The 21,224-nt window shown below is 46.6% G+C and overlaps 1 protein-coding gene across 2 annotated transcripts in view; it reads left to right on the forward strand.

Annotated features, from left to right (window-relative positions):
- Nucleotides 1-2,714: 2,714 nt before the first annotated feature.
- LOC144488024 (solute carrier family 35 member C2-like) overlaps nt 2,715-21,224 on the forward strand; it is a 36,236-nt gene continuing 17,726 nt past the window's right edge. Inside the window, exons 1-3 of one of the 2 annotated variants that reach the window (XM_078206040.1) lie at nt 2,715-2,776; nt 3,528-3,600; nt 13,506-13,674. In XM_078206040.1, coding sequence (XP_078062166.1) covers nt 3,535-3,600; nt 13,506-13,674 — 235 coding nt within the window. In that variant the 5' untranslated portion in view covers nt 2,715-2,776; nt 3,528-3,534. The remainder of the gene's footprint in view (nt 2,777-3,527; nt 3,601-13,505; nt 13,675-21,224) is intronic. The other variant, XM_078206041.1, reaches the window with a different exon arrangement.

Consider the following 21,224-nt stretch of genomic DNA (forward strand, 5'->3'; position numbering starts at 1 on the left):
AACTTCTCTAGATGATCATAAATCCTGTCTCTCAGGATCCTCTCCATCAACTTACCAACCACTGAGGTTAGACTCACCGGTCGGTAATTTCCCGGGCTGTCCCTGTTCCCTTTCTTGAATATAGGGACCACATCCGCAATCCTCCAATCCTCCGGAACCTCTCCCGTCTCCATCGACGATGCAAAGATCATCGCCAAAGGCTCCGCAATCTCCTCCCTCGCCTCCCACAGTAACCTGGGGTACATCCCATCCGGTCCCGGCGACTTACCAACCTTGATGCCATTCAATAGTTCCAACACATCCTCTTTCTTTATGTCCACATGCTCGATCCTTTCTGTCCTCCGCAATCCAGCAGTACAACCACCCAGATCCCTTTCCACCGTGAATACCGAGGTAAAGTATTCATTAAGCACCTCCGCCATTTCTAACGGTTCCGCACAAACTTTTCCCTCTTCACCTTTTAAGGGTCCTATGCCTTCACATCTCATCCTTTTACTCTTGACATATTTGTAGAAAGCCTTGGGATTCTCCTTAATCTTACCCGCCAAGGTCTTCTCATGACCCCTTCTCGCTCTCCTAATTTCCTTCTTAAGCTCCTTCCTACATCGCGTATACTCCTCTAAATCCTTAACACCTCCTAGCTCTCTGAACCTTCTGTACGCCTCTCTTTTCTTATTCACCAGGTTCATCACAACCTTCGTGCACCACGGTTCCCGTACCCTACCAACACCCCCCTGTCTCATCGGAACGTTGTCATGCAGAGCTCCAGACAAACATTCCTTGAAAATCCTCCACTTTCCTTCGGTACTTTTCCCCAAGAATGCCTCCTTCCAATTTACCCGTCTAATTTCCTCCCTGATGACACTGTATTTCCCTTTACTCCAGAGAAACACTTTCCTAGCCTGCCTGACCCTATCTCTTTCCAATGCTATCGTGAAGGAGATAGAATTATGATCGCTATCCCCAAGATGCTCACCCACCGAGAGATCCTCCACCTGTCCAGGTTCATTAGCCAGCACCAGATCAAGAACAGCCTCTCCTCTAGTAGGCTTATCCACATACTGTGTCAGGAAACTCTCCTGGACACACCTAACAAACTCCTCTCCATCCAAACCCCTAGCCCTAGGGATATTCCAATCTATGTTTGGGAAATTAAAATCTCCCATCACGACAACTCTGTTATTCCTACATCTCTCCAGGATCTGTTTCCCCATCTGCTCCTCAACATCTCTGTTACTATTGGGCGGCCTATAGAAAACACCCAGCAAAGTTACCGACCCCTTCCTGTTCCTAACCTCCACCCACAGAGATTCCGTAGTCAGTCCCTCCACGGCGTCCACCTTCTCTACAGCCGTGACACTATCCCTGATCAACAGTGCCACTCCCCCCCCTCTCTTGCCTCCCTCCCTGTCCTTCCTGAAACATCTAAAACCCGGCACCTGAAGCACCCAGTCCTGTCCCTGAGACATCCAAGTCTCCGTAATGGCCACCACATCACAATTCGAAGCAGCAATCCACGCTCCAAGCTCATCCACTTTATTCACTACACTCCTGGCATTAAAATAGACACATCTCAGACCTTCAGCCTGAGCACTTCCCTTCTCCCTCACTCGTCTAACCTCCCTCTTACCCTGTCTACATTCCTTATCTATTTGCGAGCTAACCTCCTCGCTCTCAGTCCCCTCATTTCGATTCCCTCCCCCCAACCTTTCTAGTTTAAAGTCTCACCAGTAGCCTTAGCCAACAGAGGAGATGTCTCACCAGTAGCCTTAGCCAACAGAGGAGATGTACAGAGGAGATGTCAGGGGTAAGTTTTTCACTCAGAGGGTGGTGGGTGAGTGGAATCGGCTGACGTCGGTGGTGGTGGAGGCAAACTCGTTGGGGTCTTTTAAGAGACTTCTGGATGAGTACATGGGATTTAATGGGATTGAGGGCTATAGATAGGCCTAGAGGTGGGGATGTGATCGGCGCAACCTGTGGGCCGAAGGGCCTGTTTGTGCTGTGGCTTTCTATGTTCTATGTTCTATGTTCTAAAACCGACCAGTTTCTCTGGAGAGAAACACGCCAGTTTTCTTGCCGGAAACAACACTCTGTCATTTTTTGGTAAGACTTAGCCTATTGCTAAATATTGGATAAGGCTGAGCATAATCATCGAACTCTGAAAGAGAGTAAGTTGATGATGCTGTTTATACAAAGAGGTTGAGAGCCTGCACATGATAGTGTGTAGATTGAGAGTGAAAGCAGTGATAGCAGTAATTTGAGAATCGCATAATATCTTGGAGATATCCAAAATCATGAGTGGATCAGGAGATTGAAGGATGGCAATCAGGACCAGTTGATCAGGAAGGAGTTGTGTTTGTGAAGGTCAGTTTTAGCAGATAACTGATCAAACCTGGGAAAACAATAAAATGGAATATTGGTAAATGATCATTATGAGACCATTCCAGTAACATTGAGAAATGAGGTAAGAGGGATAGAGAATCTTGTAGAAAGAATGCAAGAAAGTGTCATAAATAATGTGTGATGCCAAAAGACAAATTTTGGCAGATGAAAAGAAAAGCAGAAAGGCTTACAAAAGGATTAGAGTGAGAAGCTGATAATCATACAACACCATACTGATGGATGAAAACTGTGCCGTAAGTGATCAGCTAATGAGCAACTTCATTGTGCTGATTTTTTATACTGAATTGTTTTTTATTGCTGATATTACAGCCCTCGCAACCGCCTTAGACATTGGACTGTCGAATTGGAGCTTCCTGTTCATCACAGTGTCACTGTAAGTCACCCATCTTTGCTAATGGGATTGTTCATAACATAGAGAATCCATGTAACTGTCAACGTTATTTGACATAATTTGAATAACTACATTCTTAATCAACTGTTTTTGTTCATCGAGTTTTATAAACTTTTAATAATGTACTTTTCAAATAATTCCTGTCTATAAGACTCTGATAACCTGCTAATAATCAACATACCCCAGTCATTGTTATTTAACATTGATCTGTTTCTCCATATTGGAGGAGGAATGTAGCTGGATTTTTAATAATTGGTTTGTTGGTACCTTTTAGCATCTTTATGACCTATGCACTGCTAATACCTATCTCTAACAGTGCCGTCAGCTGTCTAGATCTAAACTCTAGATTTCCCAACCTAAACCTCTCCATCTCTATCTCTCTGTAAGATGCTTGTGAAAACCTACCTCCTAGATCAAACTTTTGGCCTCTTGTATGTCTCCTTCTTTGACTTCTTGTGAAGCACCTTAGAATACCTTAACTGTGTCTAACTGGGTCTTCCTCCTATTTGCCCTGCTCTTTCATGTAGTTCAGACAATAGATAGCAGAAACCAATGATTGAATCTGGAACATCCTGATCTGTATAGTCCCAGTATTCAGTATCCACCAGAGCATCATAGTCTCCACATGGGTGACAAATTTCTCAGCTGAACACATGTTTGAGGCACTTAAAACTGAGATTATGTACGTTTATTCTTCATATTGGTTTTAATCGCTGGTCTTTCTTTATTTCAGGTACACAATGACAAAATCAACTGCCATCTTATTTATTTTATTCTTTTCAGTTGTATTCAAATTGGAGAAATTGGTAAGATTGCCACTTCAGCTTAAACCATTACCGAAACCAACCTAGTGTCAAGGTGATAAGAAGTGGTCCATTGGTAGATTATTCTTTTGTTAAAGAACTGAGGATATTATGCAGGAGTACCTGGGACAATAGTCCAGATGAAGCAAATCAGGAACACTTAGGTTTTCAAAGCCTATAGGAAGAGATGGCTAAGAGGGATTAACTGTGAGCAATTGGTTCAGAGGTGAAGAACCTTACTGACGATGTGATTTAGGGCCTTTGGAATGATAGTTTAGGCGCAAGGAGACAATGGTTGATCTGGATTTGAGTGAGAGCTTCTTGGTGGTACGCAGGCATTGTGGAGCACAGTCACTGTACCCTTCATTATTTTTCTCCCTTTTCCTCCTCGAAGTTCTGCAGTATGGTCCCACAGGCACTGACATCTTGCCAGGTGACTGTTTTCGTGGGTGAAACTAAATGGTGATGGGTCTGGCATGCTCTCCTACCATGAGGACATCGTCTAGTTGAGTCCAACACATTTTAGCAATGACCTTTCATCAGAACTAACATAAAAAACTAAATAGATTTTAAGCAAGCATAGAAGCAGTGAAAGTGATGAGAGAGGAAAGGAGCAAAAGAGAAGGTCAGTGATAGGGTGGAAGACAGGATAGAATAAATGACATAATAAATAAATGATTCAAAGCAAAAGGAAAAGAGTCTAGGTGAGGTGTTAGTGAGAAAATGTGGAATTGTTACCAACAGCTGCCATCTGACCAAAAACAAAACAAAAATAGGAGCAGAGATTATGATCCAAACCTATTGAACTCAGTGTTGAGTTGAGAACACTGTAAAGTGCCTAACTGAAAAATGAGGTGCTGTTTTTTGAGCTAACATTGAGCTTCACTGAAACTGTGTAAGAGGCTGAAATCAGTTTGGGAATGGAGCAAAGAATTAAAATGACAGATGATTAGAGGCTCTCCTGCAAACTGAATGGAGGTGTTTGTTAAAGTGGTCACCCAAACTACATTTAGTCTCCCTAAGGAAAGACCACATTGCGAGCAGTATACAAAATTAAAAGTACGGGTAAATCGCTGGTTCACATAAAAGGAGTGTTTAGGGCTTTAGACAATGAGAAGGGAGTAGATCCTAAAGCTGGGATGAGCTACATGTAGTGTTCAAGGTATGCTGTGAGTGAGACTACACTGTGTGAAAATTGGTATCAGGCAGCAAGGGGTGTTTTGAAAAAAAGAGCAGTGAAAACTTATGGACATTTTTACACTCCATAATGAGTGACACTGCTGGGTAAATTTCAAGTATAGTTCCTGGGCCTTGTTGTTGCATCCCTTATGCTTTGTGCTGTATATTTTAAAGATAGTTTGCATATTTTGAAATTGCAAATAATGGATCTCTGAGTACCAAAAACACCAGTCACTAAAAGTTGCATCACAGGCTGGATATAGAACATAGTAAGAAGTTTAACAACACCAGGTTAAAGTCCAACAGGTTTATTTGGTAGCAAAAGCCACACAAGCTTTCGAGGCTCTGAGCCCCTTCTTCAGGTGAGTGGGAATTCTGTTCACAAACAGAACTTATAAAGACACAGACTCAATTTACATGAATAATGGTTGGAATGCGAATACTTACAACTAATCCAGTCTTTAAGAAACAAAACAATGGGAGTGGAGAGAGCATCAAGACAGGCTAAAAAGATGTGTATTGTCTCCAGACAAGACAGCCAGTGAAACTCTGCAGGTCCACGCAACTGTGGGAGTTACAAATAGTGTGACATAAACCCAATATCCCGGTTGAGGCCGTCCTTGTGTGTGCGGAACTTGGCTATCAGTTTCTGCTCAGCGACTCTGCGCTGTCGTGTGTCGCGAAGGCCGCCTTGGAGAACGCTTACCCGAATATCAGAGGCCGAATGCCCGTGACTGCTGAAGTGCTCCCCAACAGGAAGAGAACAGTCTTGCCTGGTGATTGTCGAGCGGTGTTCATTCATCCGTTGTCGCAGCGTCTGCATAGTTTCCCCAATGTACCATGCCTCGGGACATCCTTTCTTGCAGCGTATCAGGTAGACAACGTTGGCCGAGTTGCAAGAGTATGTACCGTGTACCTGGTGGATGGTGTTCTCACGTGAGATGATGCCATCCTGACCGTACTCAGCATTTCCCAATAATTCCCAAGTTAATTGGCTGGCCAGCTTGGAATCACATGGCTAGAATCACGTTTCGCACCCACTTCTGGGCCCGCCGAGTATGCGCACCCAACAGGCAAAAGATTCAGGCCATTGTCTACTTAGACTTCCATCATGATTTTGCTAAAGTACTTAAAGAAACTACTCTAAGATTAAAGCTCCTGGATTTGTAGTAATTTACTAAAGTGGATTGAAAACCAGCCGGAACTGTTAAGTATTTGTACCAGGGCTCATGGTGGAGCCCTGCTGTAGTAATGTATGCAAATGGAAGTGATGTCATGCGATGTAGAGCAGGAATATGCAACAAGACCTGGGTGTCCTCATACAACAGTCACTGAAGGTGCAGGTGCATGCAAGTGCAGCAGGCAGTCGAGAAGGCAAATCATAGCAAGAAGATTTGCGTACAGAGCAGGGGTGTCTTGCTGCAATTATGCAGGGCCTTGGTGAGGCCATGCCTAGAATACTGTGTGAAGTTTTGGTCTCCTTATATGAGGAAGGATGTTCTTGCTATTGAGGAAGTACAGCAAAAGTTTACCAGACTGATTCCTGGGATTACGGGACTGATGTATGAGGAGAGATTGAATTGATTAGGATTACGTTCGCTGGAATTTAGAAGAATGAGGGGGAGGATCTCAGAAACCTATGAAATTCTAACAGGACTATCCAAGGTTGATGCAGGAGGGATGCTTCTGATAGTGGGGATGTCCAGAATCAAATGTCACAGCCTAAGGATACAGGGTAAACCTTTTAGGACCAAGAAGAAATTTCTTCACCCAAAGAGTGGTGAGCCTGTGGAATTCACTACTGCAGACACCAGTTGAGGCTAAAACATTGGATGTTTTCAAGAAAGTGTTGGATATAGTTCTTGGGGTGGAGGGGATCAAAGAATATGGAGGGAAGGTGGGATCAGGTTGTTGAGTTGGATGATCAGCCATGATCGTAATGAATGGTGGACAAGGCTCGAAGGGCAGGATGGCCTACCCTGTTCCTGTTTTCAGTGCTTCTATATACTGAGTATTTTGACTGTTTTGCGAGGTAAACCGAAAAGCTGAAAATATTATGGTGCCCACTTTCCTGAGTGTGATGTGCGGAAAAATTTTTGATTTCCTCTGCGGTCTCATGCAACCTGATAAATCAGGCACTAAAACGTACAAGCAAATTGAGGATATGTTGCAAGCACATTTTTTGCCAAAACGCTTGGGTGATTGCAAAGCACTTTAGATTCATTAAAATAAACCAAGAGGGGGAGTCAATTGCACAAAGACTTGCAAAATATTGAGAGTTTGGAGACGGGCTGAATGATACCATTCGTGACAGGCTTGTTTGTGGTCTATGTAGTGTAGCAACAGAGAAACGTAGGTTAACAGAGTAATCTCACTCTGCAAAAAGCTATTGAAGTCACTTTCTAAGGAGCTGGTTACAAAGGAAACCTATCAATTGAGTTTGTGACCTTGAGTACACAAAATGTCCACTGAAACGACATCCAAATTCATTGTTACCGGTATGCAAAGCCAGAGCATTTGGCTGCTATAAAGGCATGGGGGGGGGCAATTCTCCCATCCCATTGTGCTAATTCTCTAGTGCAGTGAGCAGGGAGATTCCTGCGTCAGCCAATTCGCACGAGCATTTGCATTTCTCAACCTGGCAGAACCACACCAAAATTCAGCGTTACCGTCATTTGCATGCTTTTACATACCTCAGCATCTAATTAGCGGGTCCAAGACAGCAATCGCCACCCTCGTTAGCTTCTCCCACCTCTCTGACGTGATGCCACTCTGACGCGGTTTACACAAGTCAGGAGTTCACATGGTAGCATTGAACAGGAGTAAGGAGGTAACTCTGGTGGAGCTGCAGCCCCTGGAGTGCTGGGGAGGCTGGAGACAGGGCCTGGAGTTTTGCTGCACGCTGTGTGGAGCTTCCTGCTGATGTTCAGGTTCTGTGCCCTGGCCTTGTGGAGTGAGCCTTCAGGAGAACAGTGACCAAGACACCACACAACCCTGCCACAGCAACCTCTGCAAGACGTGCCGGATCATCGACACAGATGCCATCATCTCACGTGAGAACACCATCCACCAGGTACACGGTACATACTCTTGCAACTCGGCCAACGTTGTCTACCTGATACGCTGCAAGAAAGGATGTCCCGAGGCATGGTACATTGGGGAAACTATGCAGACACTGCGACAACGGATGAATGAACACCGCTCGACAATCACCAGGCAAGACTGTTCTCTTCCTGTTGGGGAGCACTTCAGCAGTCACGGGCATTCGGCCTCTGATATTCGGGTAAGCGTTCTCCAAGGCGGCCTTCGCGACACACGACAGCGCAGAGTCGCTGAGCAGAAACTGATAGCCAAGTTCCGCACACACAAGGACGGCCTCAACCGGGATATTGGGTTTATGTCACACTATTTGTAACTCCCACAGTTGCGTGGACCTGCAGAGTTTCACTGGCTGTCTTGTCTGGAGACAATACACATCTTTTTAGCCTGTCTTGATGCTCTCTCCACTCCCATTGTTTTGTTTCTTAAAGACTGGATTAGTTGTAAGTATTCGCATTCCAACCATTATTCATGTAAATTGAGTCTGTGTCTTTATAAGTTCTGTTTGTGAACAGAATTCCCACTCACCTGAAGAAGGGGCTCAGAGCCTCGAAAGCTTGTGTGGCTTTTGCTACCAAATAAACCTGTTGGACTTTAACCTGGTGTTGTTAAACTTCTTACTGTGTTTACCCCAGTCCAACGCCGGCATCTCCACATCATGACTATAGAACATAGAACATAGAACAGTACAGCACAGAACAGGCCCTTCGGCCCACGATGTTGTGCCGAGCTTTGTCTGAAACCCAGATCAAGCTATTTCCTCCCTAACATCCCGAAGTACTCCATGTGCCTATCCAATAGCTTCTTAAATGTTACAAAAGTTCCTGACTCCACTATCCCTGCAGGCAGTCCATTCCACACCCCAACCACTCTCTGAGTAAAAAACCTACCTCGGACATCCTTCCTATAGTTATGCCCCCTAGTTACCGCTCCATTCACCCGAGGAAATAGTCTTTGATTAGACCATTAAAAAGTCTTTGGTTAGACCATAAAAAAGCAAGCCAAGCTTTATTTCTAGAGGGGTTGAATTGAAAAGTAGAGAAGCTATGCTAAATCTGTATTGTCCTTTGGATAGACCACATTTTGAGTACTGCATGTTATTCTGGTCGCCATTTTATAAAATGGAAATAGACGTTATAGAGAAGGTACAGAAAGACTTGCAAAAATGATATCTGAGAACTATGGGTTTAGATATCAGGAAAGGATTGGCAGGCTGGGTCACTTTTCTTCTGAACAAAGAAAGCTGAGGGATGACTAAATAGAGATCTTTAAAATGAGGAAATGATTTGATAGAATGATTACAGAGAGAATGTTTCTTCTTGAGGGAAACAGTATAGCCAAAGGCCGTCAATATAAGATAGCCACTAAAAATCCAATATAAATTCAGAAGAAACTTGTTCACCCAAAGAATGGTGAGGATGTGGAACTCACTACCACAAGGAGTGCCTCCAACCCTGTCTCGGAATGTCATCTATGTTGACGATATCTGCTGTGTCTCTTGGGCTCAGACATTTTCTAAATTAGAGACAAGAAGCTGGCCAATTACTGTAAGACATGGCACCGTCAATAAAACAGTCTTCTGCTTCCATAATGCCAAGGCCAAGAGAGGTCTCAACATTTTGAAAGGCAAGAGACTGAATCACAAACAACATCCATTTTATCTTGGTGTTACGCTTGACTGAATACTGACATACAAAATAAATCTGAGCAAGCTGGCAGCAAAGATTTAAATGGAATAACCTCCTCAGCAAACTTGCTGGCTCTTCATGGGGTGCAGATGCTGAAACCTTAAGGACCTCAACTCTTGCTATTGTCTACTTGACTGCAGAGTACTGTGCACCAGCATAGTACAACTCATGCCACACCAGTCTTGTAGATACTCAGCTCAACACCACAATGTGTAACATCTCAGGTATCCTCCAATCAACTCAATTCCCTTGGCTCCCAGCCCTAAGCAACATCCCACCCCCTCACATAACCTGGGAGGTTGCAACAAGAAACCCAATGAAGAAAGTTTACATCAACCCAAGCGTGCCGCTGCACAAGAGCCTTACCAATTCACCTGCTGCTCACCTCCCATCATTCTGGTCTGTATGGCTAAGACCATCGTAAGAAGTCTCACAACACCAGGTTAAAGTCCAACAGGTTTAAATAAACCTGTTGGACTTTAACCTGGTGTTGTGAGACTTCTTACTGTGCTTACCCAAGTCCAACGCCGGCATCTCCACATCATAAGACCATCGTGCCAAGGAATAACAGCATAGGCCCTGTGGCAGCAAGAATGGAACCAACACATCACCCGAATCCAAGCTGCCATGCCAACATTGGGCACTCCTCAACTGTTTCTGCGCTGGCCAAGGCCTTTGTGCAGCAAATTGACATAAGTGGTGCCTTGCGGGGAGCCCAGACTGCAGCTGTGGTGCACCCTAATCAATGACTCACATCATTGAAGACTGCCCCCCGACAGAATTCAGCAGAGGGCTGAGAGAGCTCCATGTAGCCACTGCAGAAACTACTGCCTGGCTTGGTGATTACTGCACATGCTTAAAAAAGAAAGTGGTTGAAGTGAATAATATAAATGCACTTAAGGGGAACTAGACAAGCATATGAGGAAAAAACAAATAGATAGTTACAATGATATATTTGGAAAAATGAGAGGAGGTTCGAAATTTATGGAGCATAAATTTTGGCATGAGCTGGTTGGGCAAAATGATCTGTTTCTGTCCCATATATCTTATGTAATCCTATGCAATGTCATTTTATGAAATTTGAAACCACAATTGTCCCACAGGGTGATCAGTAACTTTGAACAAATTTCTATGAAATTGTAGGAGCAGCTTGGGCTGTGCAGTTTCATTGTTTATTGTGGACTGTGACAGCATTACTTTGCTATTAACTGGCTGTTGCTGCAGGTGGAGACGGCATTGCTGAGTAACCTTTGAGATTGCTGTGCCAACTGACAGTGGACCCTAACCTTGCTATCTGATAAGTGACCTTTTTTGAGGCTAATATAAAGTGGAGATATGGAATACGTGCATGGTTTCTTGGGTAGTTCTGTCATAAGAACATAAGAACTAGGAGCAGGAGTAGGCCATCTGGCCCCTCAAGCCTGCTTCGCCATTCAATAAGATCATGGCTGATCTTTTTGTGGACTCAGCTCCACTTACCTGCCTGCTCACCATAACCCTTAATTCCTTTACTGTTCAAAAAATAATCTATCCTTGCCTTAAAAACATCAATGAGGTAGCCTCAATTGCTTCACTGGGCAGGGAATTCCACAGATTCACAACCCTTTGTGTGAAGAAGTTCCTCCTCAACTCAGTCCTAAATCTACCCCCCCTTATTTTGAGTCCATGCCCCTTTCTAGTTTCACATGCTAGTGGAAACAACTTCCCTGCTTCTATCTTATCTATTCCCTTCGTATTCTTATATGTTTCTATAAGATCTCCCCTCATTCTTCTGAATTAAAATGAGTATAGCCCCAGTCTACTCAGTCTCTCCTCATAAGGCAGCCCTCTCAACTCTGGAATCAACTTAGTGATTCTCCTCTGCACCCCCTCCAGTGCCAGTACATCCTTTCTCAAGTAAGGAGACCAAAACTGTACACAGTACTCCAGGTGTGGTCTCACCAACACTTTGCACAGCTGCAACATAACCTCGCTGTTTTTAAACTCCATCCCTCTAGCAATGAAGGATAAAATTCCATTTGCCTTCTTAATTACCTGCTGCACCTGCACCAACTCCTTGAGATTCCTGCACAAGGACACCCGGGTCCCTCTGCTCAGCAGCATGCTGCAATTTTTTACTATTTAAATAATGGTCCATTTTGCTGTTATTCCTACCAAAATGGATGACTTTACATTTACCAAAATTGTACTCCATTTGCCAGACCCTTGCCCACTCACTTAGACTATCTATATCCCTTTGCAGACTTTCAGCGTCCTCTGCACATTTTGCTCTGCCACTCATCTTAGTGTCGTCTGCAAATTTTGACACACTTGGTTCCCAACTCCAAATCATCTATGTAAATCGTAAACAATTGTGATCCCTGAGGCACACTAGTCACTGATCACCAACCAGAAAAACACCCATTTACTCCACTCTTTGCTTTCTGTTAGTTAACCAATCCTCTATCCATACTAATATATTACCCGTAACACCGTGCACCTTTATCTTATGCAGCAGCCTTTGGTGCGGCACCTTGTCAAATACCTTCTGGAAATCTAGATACACCACATCCACAGGTTCCCCATTGTCCACTGCGCACATAATGTTCTCAAAGAATTCCACCAAATTAGTCAAACATGACCTGCCCTTCATGAACCCATGCTGCACCTTCCCAATGGGACAATTTATATCCAGATGTCTCGCGATTTCTTCCTTGATGATAGATTCAAGCATTTTCCCCACTACAGAAGTTAAGTTAACCAGCCTATAGTTACCCGCCTTCTAACTACCCCCTTTTTTAAACAGCGGCGTCACGTTTGCTGTTTTCCAATCTGCGGGAACCACCCCAGAGTCCAGCGAATTTTGTTAAATTACCACTAGTGCATTTGCTATTTCCCCCGCCATCTCTTTTAGTACCCTGGGATACATTCCATCAGGGCAAGGAGACGTCTACCTTCAGCCCCATTAGCTTGCCCAACCCTACTTCTTTAGTGATACTGATAGTTTCTTGGTCCTCACCTGCCATAGCCTTCTTGTCATCAATTTTTGGCATGTTATTTGTGTCTTCCACTGTGTAGACCGACACAAAATATCTGTTCAATGCCTCAGCCATTTCCTCATTTTCAGTTATTACGTCCCCCTTCTCATCCTCTGAAGGACCAATGTTTACTTTAGCCACTGTTTTCATTTTATATATTTGTAGAAACTTTTGTTATCTGTTTTTATATTCTGAGCTAGTTTACTCTCATAATCCACCTTTATAGCTTTTTTCGTGGCATTCTGTTGACCTTTAAAGATTTCCCAATCCTCTAGTTTCCCACTAATCTTTGCCACTGTGTATGCATTTTCTTTCAATTTGATACCCTCCTTTATTTCCTTAGATATCCATGGCTGATTATCTATCTTTCTAAAGTCCTTCCTTATCACTGGTATATACTTTGACAATCACCTCCATACGTACTTGACTCATTGTCACTTGGCATTATTTTCTTTGCTTAAGTTCTTGAATATGAACGGAGTGGGAATGGAGGGATACAAAAGAATGGTCTAGTTTGGACCAGGGAGGGGCGCGGGCTTGGAGGGCCGAAGGGCCTGTTCCTGTGCTGTATTGTTCTTTGTTCTATTTGATCTGGTAAACAAATTTGAGAAACCTAAACCTTAAAAAATGCCAGAAAATGTTTATTTTTAAAAATTTCCTTTATAACTTTGAACAAAGAGAAAGGATCCTAATAGAACCAAATTATAATATTGTTCCTGGTAACCACTGTAGTGTAGTGTTCATTGGCTGTGGAAGGCCTCAAGCCTGCAGGCTTCAATCTTTAAAGGACTTGGACAAACTAATCAACTGTTTCCTGAAAATGTGTTTTGTATGCGAACATTGTCTGATTACTTTAATGAATGGAGATCTATTTGATTGTTTGCAGTTGTTTATTAAATAACATTGTTGCCATTTTTGTTTCCAGCAGCCATGGTTGATCATGGTAGTCTTGTTAATAGCTGGAGGCCTCTTCATGTTTACGTACAAGTCAACCCAGTTTAACCTGGAAGGATTCATATTGGTGCTGGTTGCATCCTTCCTTGGAGGGATACGATGGACACTGACACAGATTCTTACGCAGAAGGCAGACCTAGGTAATGTCAAAATATCAGTATCACAGTTTGTTCAAGTGGGATCTTAGCTGGGTAGACATATGATGGGATTTTGTGTAAGGGTTGTACTGTGTGTAATATTGTGCACATGTGCTGTGTTTTCTCTCTTTGTTCTCCTGGCAGAGACCAACCACTCCTCATGGTTCAACATGGCAACGATCTTACATGTCACAGAGGGAGTTAACAGTGAATTCAAAATTTAAAAAGGAAAGCAAACTTCTTGCATTTAAATAGAGCCTTTCACAACCACCAGGAATCTCAAAGCACTTTACAGCCAATGAAGTACTTTTTAAAAATGAGTCACATTGTAAGATAGAAAACCAATATCAACCAATTTGCGCACAGTAAATACCCACGTTCAGCAATGTGATGACCAGATAATCAATATCACAAAAAAAGAATTTAAAAAACCACCAGGGATAACCTCGTGCTTGTTGCACCATCTGATAAGATCATGGTTGACCTGATTGTGGCCTCAACTCCATTTTCCTGTCTGCCTGCTACACCCCTTGACTCCCTTGCTAATCAAGAATATTATCTAACTCAGCTTTAAAAGTATTCAACGACCTTGCCTCTAGTGATCTATGGAGAAGAGAATTCCACAGACCAACAACCCTCAGGGAAAGGAATTCTCCACTCCATTATTTTTAATCTCTGCCCCCTAGTTCTAGTCTCTCCCATAAGAAACATCCTTTCAGCTTCCACCCTGTTGAATCCCTTGTGCCTTTCAATAAGATCACCTCTTGTTTTTCTAAACACAGGACCAACCTGTCTGATCTTTCCTCATAAGATAATCCCTTCATCTCAGGGATCAGTTGAGCGAACCTTCTCTGAATGGCTTTAATGCAATTATATCCTTTTTCAAATAAGGAAATCAAAACTGTACACAGTGCTCCAGATGTGTTCTCACCAATGTCCTGCAGAACTGTAACAAAATTTCCCTAAACATTTTCCCTTGCAATAAACACTAATATTTCATTTGCTTCCCTAATCACTTGCTGTACCTGCATACCACTATTTTTTGATTCGGCGACCAGGATACCCAAATCCCTCTGTTACCTTAGCGTTCTGCAATTTCTCTCCATTTGAATTGCTTTTCTGTTCTTCCTCCCAAAGTGGACAGGTTGACATTTTCCCCCACATTGTACTCCATTTTTGTCCACTCACTTAAACTATCTGTATCCCTTTTGCAGACTCATTTCCTCTTTCCAACCTACTCTCCTACCTATCTTCGTGTCATCAGCAAAGTTAGCAAGTCATTGATATAGATTGAACATAATTGATGCCCCAACACCAATCACTGTGGCACTCCACTGGTTGTACCTTGCCAACCTGAAAATGACCCATTTATCCCTACTAACCAATCTACTATCCACGTTGATATGTTATCCCTACACCAGGAGCTCTTATTTTGTGCAGTAACTTTTAATGTGGCACCTCACTAAATACCTTTTTGGGAATCCGAGTACACCACATTTATTGATTACATTAACATTTTCTAAATACCCTGCCATAACCTCCTTAATAATAGATTTTTTTAGCATTTTCCCTATGGCATATGTTAAGCTAACTAATTTGTTAGTTTCCTGCCTTCTGTATCCCTCCTTTCTTGAATAGGGGAGTTACATTCACTATTTTCGAATCTGATGTGACCTTTCCAGAACGTAGGGAATTTTGGAAAGTTGTAATCAATGCCTCTAGTATCTTTGTAGCCACTTCTTTTAAGACTCTTGGATGACGTTCTTCAGGTCTTGGGGACTTGTCAGCCATTAGAGCTAATAGATTTCTCAGTATTCTTTTCCTTGTGATTGTAATTTTTTGACTTCCTCCCTGCCTTTCACCGATTGATTTACAAGTATTTCTAGGATGTTTTCTCTGTCTTACACAGTGAAAACAAACACAAAATATCTGATCTGCCATCGCTGCTGGGCGGGAGGGGTGGGTTGGGGAGGTGGTGGGCTGGAGATCGGGGCACTCCGGGACTGGCCCGCGAATGGACCGGAGGCCGCGATCGGGCCGTGGGACGGGCAGCACTGCGGGGGTCTCTGCGCATGCGCAGAGGCCCGGAACTGTCAGATGCTGGCGTGAATAGGCCCTGCCCCCGAGCTTTTAATTATATTCACGGTTGTGACCTTTGCATTGCACAGACTGTGGGAGATTCAATTGTGAAGTTGCATTGTGATGCACCATCAATCAAGCAAAGACTAGTTTGTATGCAAGAACAAATAGGCTTTTATTAGCAAAAGACTTGGAGCACACCCATGCCGATGAACTGGTCCAGAGACTGAGGCAGGGGGTGGGGAGCAGTCACCTTTATACCTGGACCAGGGGGGGAGGAGTCCCGGGCAGGGCCGGCAGGGATGTGTCCAGGCATGTCACACACACAGGCAGTAAGCTAACAGTGGTTTACCACATTCACCCCCTGTTTTTAAAAAAGAGTCCGGCGGGGGTGAGGTGGGTGGAACGATATTTACAGAATTACAAATTCAGTCTCTCTGGGGGCTTGATCTGCCGCTGCGACCGCCGTAGTGCCGGTTATGGTGTCAGTTCCGGTGGCCGCGGTGTTGGTTCAGGTGCCAGGCCGTAGTCGCTCGAGTCGTCTGTAGTCCCTTTCGATTGTCGCGTGCGTGGTGGCAGATCCTGGGGCTCAGGCGTGCTGTATACGGGGGTTGGGGTGTGGGGTTGTGAGTCGTAGTGGTCCCTGGGGCACCTGTGGGTGCCAGGTCTCGAATAGAGACCGTGTCCTCCCGCCCATCGGGGTACGCCACATAGGCGTATTGGGGGTTGGTGTGGAGGAGTTGGACCCTTTCGACCAGGGGGTCCGACTTATGGGCCCTCACGTGCTTCCGGAGCAGGACAGGGCCTGGGGACGTCAGCCGCGACGGTAGTGAGGTCCCCGAGGAGGACTTTCTGGGGAAAACAAACATTCTTTCATGAGGGGTAGCATTGGTAGCTGTGCAAAGGAGTGATCTAATCGAGTGTAGTGCATCAGGGAGGACCTCTTGCCAGCGGGTGACTGGAAGACCGTTAGATCTCAGAGCTAGTAAAATGGCCTTCCAGACTGTCGCGTTCTCCCTCTCTACCTGTCCGTTCCCCCTGGGGTTGCAGCTGGTGGTCCTACTCGAGGCTATGCCTTTGGAGAGCAGGTACTGTCGCAGCTCATCACTCATAAAGGAGGATCCCCGGTCGCTATGGATATAGCTAGGGAAACCGAACAGGGTGAAGAGGCTGTGCAGGACCCTGACGACCGTGGCCGAGGTCATGTCCGGGCAGGGAATAGCGAAGGGGAAACGTGAATATTCGTCAATGACGTTGAGGAAGTATATGTTGCGGTCAGAAGAGGGGAGGGGGCCCTTGAAGTCGACGCTTAAGCGTTCGAAAGGGCGGGTGGCTTTTATGAGGTGTGCTCTGTCTGGCCGATAGAAGTGCAGCTTGCACTCTGCACAGACCTGGCAGTGTCTGGTTATAGACCTGACTTCCTCAATGGAGTAGGGCAGGTTACGGTCTTTAATGAAGTGAAAAAACTTGGTGACCCCCGGGTGGCAGAGGTCGTTGTGGAGAGCCTGCAATTGGTCTATTTGTGCGCTGGCACTTATTCCCCGGGACAGGGTGTCTGGGGGCTCATTGAGCTTCCCGGGCCGGTATAAGATGTCATCATTGTAAGTGGAGAGCTCGATTCTCCACCTCAATATTTTATCGTTTTTGATCTTGCCCCGCTGCGTGTTATTAAACATGAATGCAACGGACCGTTGGTCCGTGAGTAGAGTGAATCGTTTACCAGCTAAGTAGTTTTGCCAGTGCTCTACACTTCCACTATGGCTTGGGCCTCCTTTTTGACAGAGGAGTGTCGAATTTCAGGGCCTTGGAGGGTTCGTGAGAAGAAGGCCACGGGTCTGCCCGCCTGGTTAAGGGTGGCGGCTAGGGCGAAGTCAGACGCATCGCTCTCCACCTAGAATGGGATGGATTCGTCTACAGTGTGCATCGTGGCCTTCGCGATGTCTGCTTTGATGCGGTTGAAGGCCAGGCGGGACTCTGCCGTCAGGGGAAAAGAGGTGGATTTGATGAGCGGACGGGCTTTATCCGCATAATTGGGGACCCACTGAGCGTAATACGAGAAGAAGCCCAGGCATCTCCTCAGTGCTTTTAGGCTGGTGGGGAGGGGGAGTTCCAGGAGGGGACGCATGCGGTCGGGATCGGGACCGATGACCCCGTTTTCGACAACACAACCAAGGATGGTGAGGCGGTGTGTGTGGAATACGCACTTCTCCTTATTATAGGTCAGATTTAGGAGTGTGGCGGTGTGCAGGAATTTGTGGAGGTTGGCGTCATGGTCCTGCTGATCATGGCTGCAGATGGTGACGTTATCCAGGTACAGGAAGGTGGCCCGCAGCCCGTTCTGGTCTACCATTCGGCCCATCTCACGCTGGAAAACCGAGACCCCGTTGGTGACGCCGAAGGGGACCCTAAGGAAGTGATAGAGGCAGCCATCCGCCTCGAAGGCAGTATATTGGTGGTCCTCCGGGTGGATAGGGAGCTGATGGTATGCAGATTTTAAGTCGATGGTGGAGAACACCCGATATTACGCAATCTGATTAACCATGTCAGATATGCGGGGAAGGGGGTACGCGTCCAGCTGCGTGTATCGGTTAATGGTCTGACTGTAGTCAATGACCATGCGATGTTTCTCCCCAGTTTTAACAACTACTACTTGGGCTCTCCAGGGGCTGGTACTGGCCTCAATGATCCCCTCCCCTGGGAGCCGTTGCACTTCGGACCTGATAAAAGCTCTGTCTCCAGCACTGTACCGTCTGCTCTTGGTGGCGATGGGCTTGCAATCGGGGTGAGATTTTCAAACAGTGAGGGAGGGGCGACTCCAAGGGTCGAGAGGCCGCAGGTGGTGCGCGGTGGGCGATCTAAGAACTGCTGATTGCAAACGGAGAGCGGGGGAAAAGGCCCATTATACTCCATGGTGACGCTCTGAAGGTGACTCAGGAAATCTAGCCCCAGGAGTACTGTGGCGCAGAGGTGTGGCAGCACGAGGAGCCTGAAATTTTTGTACACTGCCCCGTACAGTCAGGGTCGCCACGCAGTACCCGAGGACATCCACCGAGTGGGACTTTCAAGCCATGGAGATCGTTTGCTTCACTGGCAGTTCTGAAAGGGCGTAGCGACTCACTGTGTTGGGGTGAATAAAGCTCTCCGTACTCCCACAGTCAAACAAACAGTTTGTAATGCGACGTTTACCTCGATGTCCATCATGGACCTGGCGAGTTGGTGAGGCCTGGATTGGTCCAGCGTAATTGAAGCCACCGTTGGATTTTGCGAGTAGTCGCATGCGGCTGACAGTGTCCAAGATGGCGGCCCGCATGGCCCACACACGGCTGATGGCGTCCAAGATGGTGGCCCGCACGGCTCACACGAGGCTGATGGCATCCAAGATGGCGGCCTGCACGGCTCACACGCGGCTGATGGCATCCAAGATCGCGGACCGCACGGCTCACACGCGGCTACCGCGCCCAAGATGGCAGCCCCCACGGGTCGCACGCGGTGCTACTGGGCTTCACATAATGGCCCTTCTTTCCACATCCGGAGCAGATCGCATCCTTCGCTGGGCAGCGTTGTCGAGGGTGCTTCCCCAGGCCGCAGAAGTATCACTTTGGGCCTCCTCAGACTGCCGCAGCGGTCGGGTCATTGGTGGGACGTGGCGTGGCGTAGGCCTGCGGCCCTCCCGAGTACAGAGGTGGCGGTGGCCGCCCCCGTGGTCGGGGATGTAGGCCTCGAGATTATGGAAGGCCACCTCTAACGAGTCGGCAAGCGCCACAGTCTTTTGTAGGTCAAGCCCACCCTGTTCCAGCAGTCGTTGTCGGATATAGTTTGACCTGATACCCGTGACATAGGCATCTCTAATTAAGTCCTCAGTGTTTTGGGCGGCTGTTACGGCCTTGCAGTTGCAGGCTCTGCCAAGTGCTCGCAACGCATGCATGTGCCGCTGACGTCTCCGGAAGGAGACCGTGCAACACCTGTGCAACCTATTGCAGGACCTGAGGTCAGGGGGGTGGGGGTGGGGGTGGGGGGTGGGGGTGGGGGGCGCGAGGCAAGCGAAGATGTCTGTGGCATTTCCCAATCTGCCATGCACACCTGTGTGAGGAAGGTCATTGAAACCATGAATGTCCGGGCTGGCCAGTTCATCAACTTCAAACTGGACCAGATGCAGCAGGAAGCCTGGGCTGCAGGGTTCGCAGCCATTGGGGGGGTGCCTAATGTTTAGGGGGCGATCAACTGCACACATGTCACCCTCAAAGCCCCCCTACAGAATCCACGAAGATCTGTAAATAGGAAGGGGATCCACTTCAGCGAGTGTGCAACCATAATATGACCATCATGCACGTCTGCGCCAGACACCCAGGCAGTGTGCATTAGAGCTTCATTGTCAGGAGCTCGGACATCCCGGAGGCATTCGAGGAGGAGCCCAGGCTGCGAGGGTGGTTCCTGGATGATATGGGTTACCCGCTTTGGACATGGCTGATGATGTCTGTGCGGAGGCCTGTGTCTGAGGCGGAGACCCACTATAATGAGGCCCATGTAGCCACCCGCGCGATAGTGGAGAGGTGCATTGGACTCCTCAAGATGTGATTTCGGTGCCTGGACTGATCTGGTGGGGCCCTCCAATACAGCCCAGTGATCTGTTCCCGCATAGTAGTCACCTGCTGTGCCTTGCACAATCTGGCTCTACAGAGAGGTGACCTCTTGAAGGAGGAGGAGGACCGTGGAGGTTGACCAGCTGGGCGTCGCTGGGGAGGATGAGCAGCAGGAGGATGAGAATGAGCAGCAGGAGGATGAGAATGAGCAGCAGGAGGAGGATGATGAGGATGACCAGCAGGAGGAGGAGGAGGATGAGGATGACCAGCAGGAGGAGGAGGAGGATGAGGAAGAGCAGCCGAGGAACACTAACCAGGCGCTCAAGGGCTGTCAGCCAAATGCGGCATGCGAGGGCGGCAGGGGAGGCCCTGATCACCAAGCGGTTCACTTGCTACGGGTTTGGGTCTGTGGGTTCCTTCCCCTCCCCCACCCCAAATTCCTTTATATTCTGTACATTGTCATACCAGAGTGGTGGGCCTGGGTACTCTGTGTTAGTGAGTTTTTTGGCAGGCAGGAGGGTGATGGTGACTCGCTAAGCATCATTATGATGATGCCCTGGTGCAAACTAGTCTGACTCCTACCTGAGCTCCACATGCACACTGTCACATAAGCCCAAGTCTGTGTAGTGGGTAAGGGATCTGAAACCCCCATACAGAGCCCTGGGGTGGGTGGGTGGGGTGGGGGGATGGGAGGGAATCGCTCATGGGGTCTGGGGAACCAATGCCTTCCTTTTCTCAGTGACACAGCATTGAGGGGCCTCCCCAACTGACATCAACATGAAGCATCCCTCCGGCGATCATCAATGAAAGAGGATTCCTATTCGAGACAAATCTGAGACAAATTAATCACAGGTGGGTGGTGAAAAAACATTTATTTACAATAAAGGTGTTTAA

This window comes from Mustelus asterias, unplaced genomic scaffold, assembly GCF_964213995.1.
Source record: "Mustelus asterias unplaced genomic scaffold, sMusAst1.hap1.1 HAP1_SCAFFOLD_1222, whole genome shotgun sequence".
Lineage (NCBI taxonomy): Eukaryota > Metazoa > Chordata > Chondrichthyes > Carcharhiniformes > Triakidae > Mustelus > Mustelus asterias.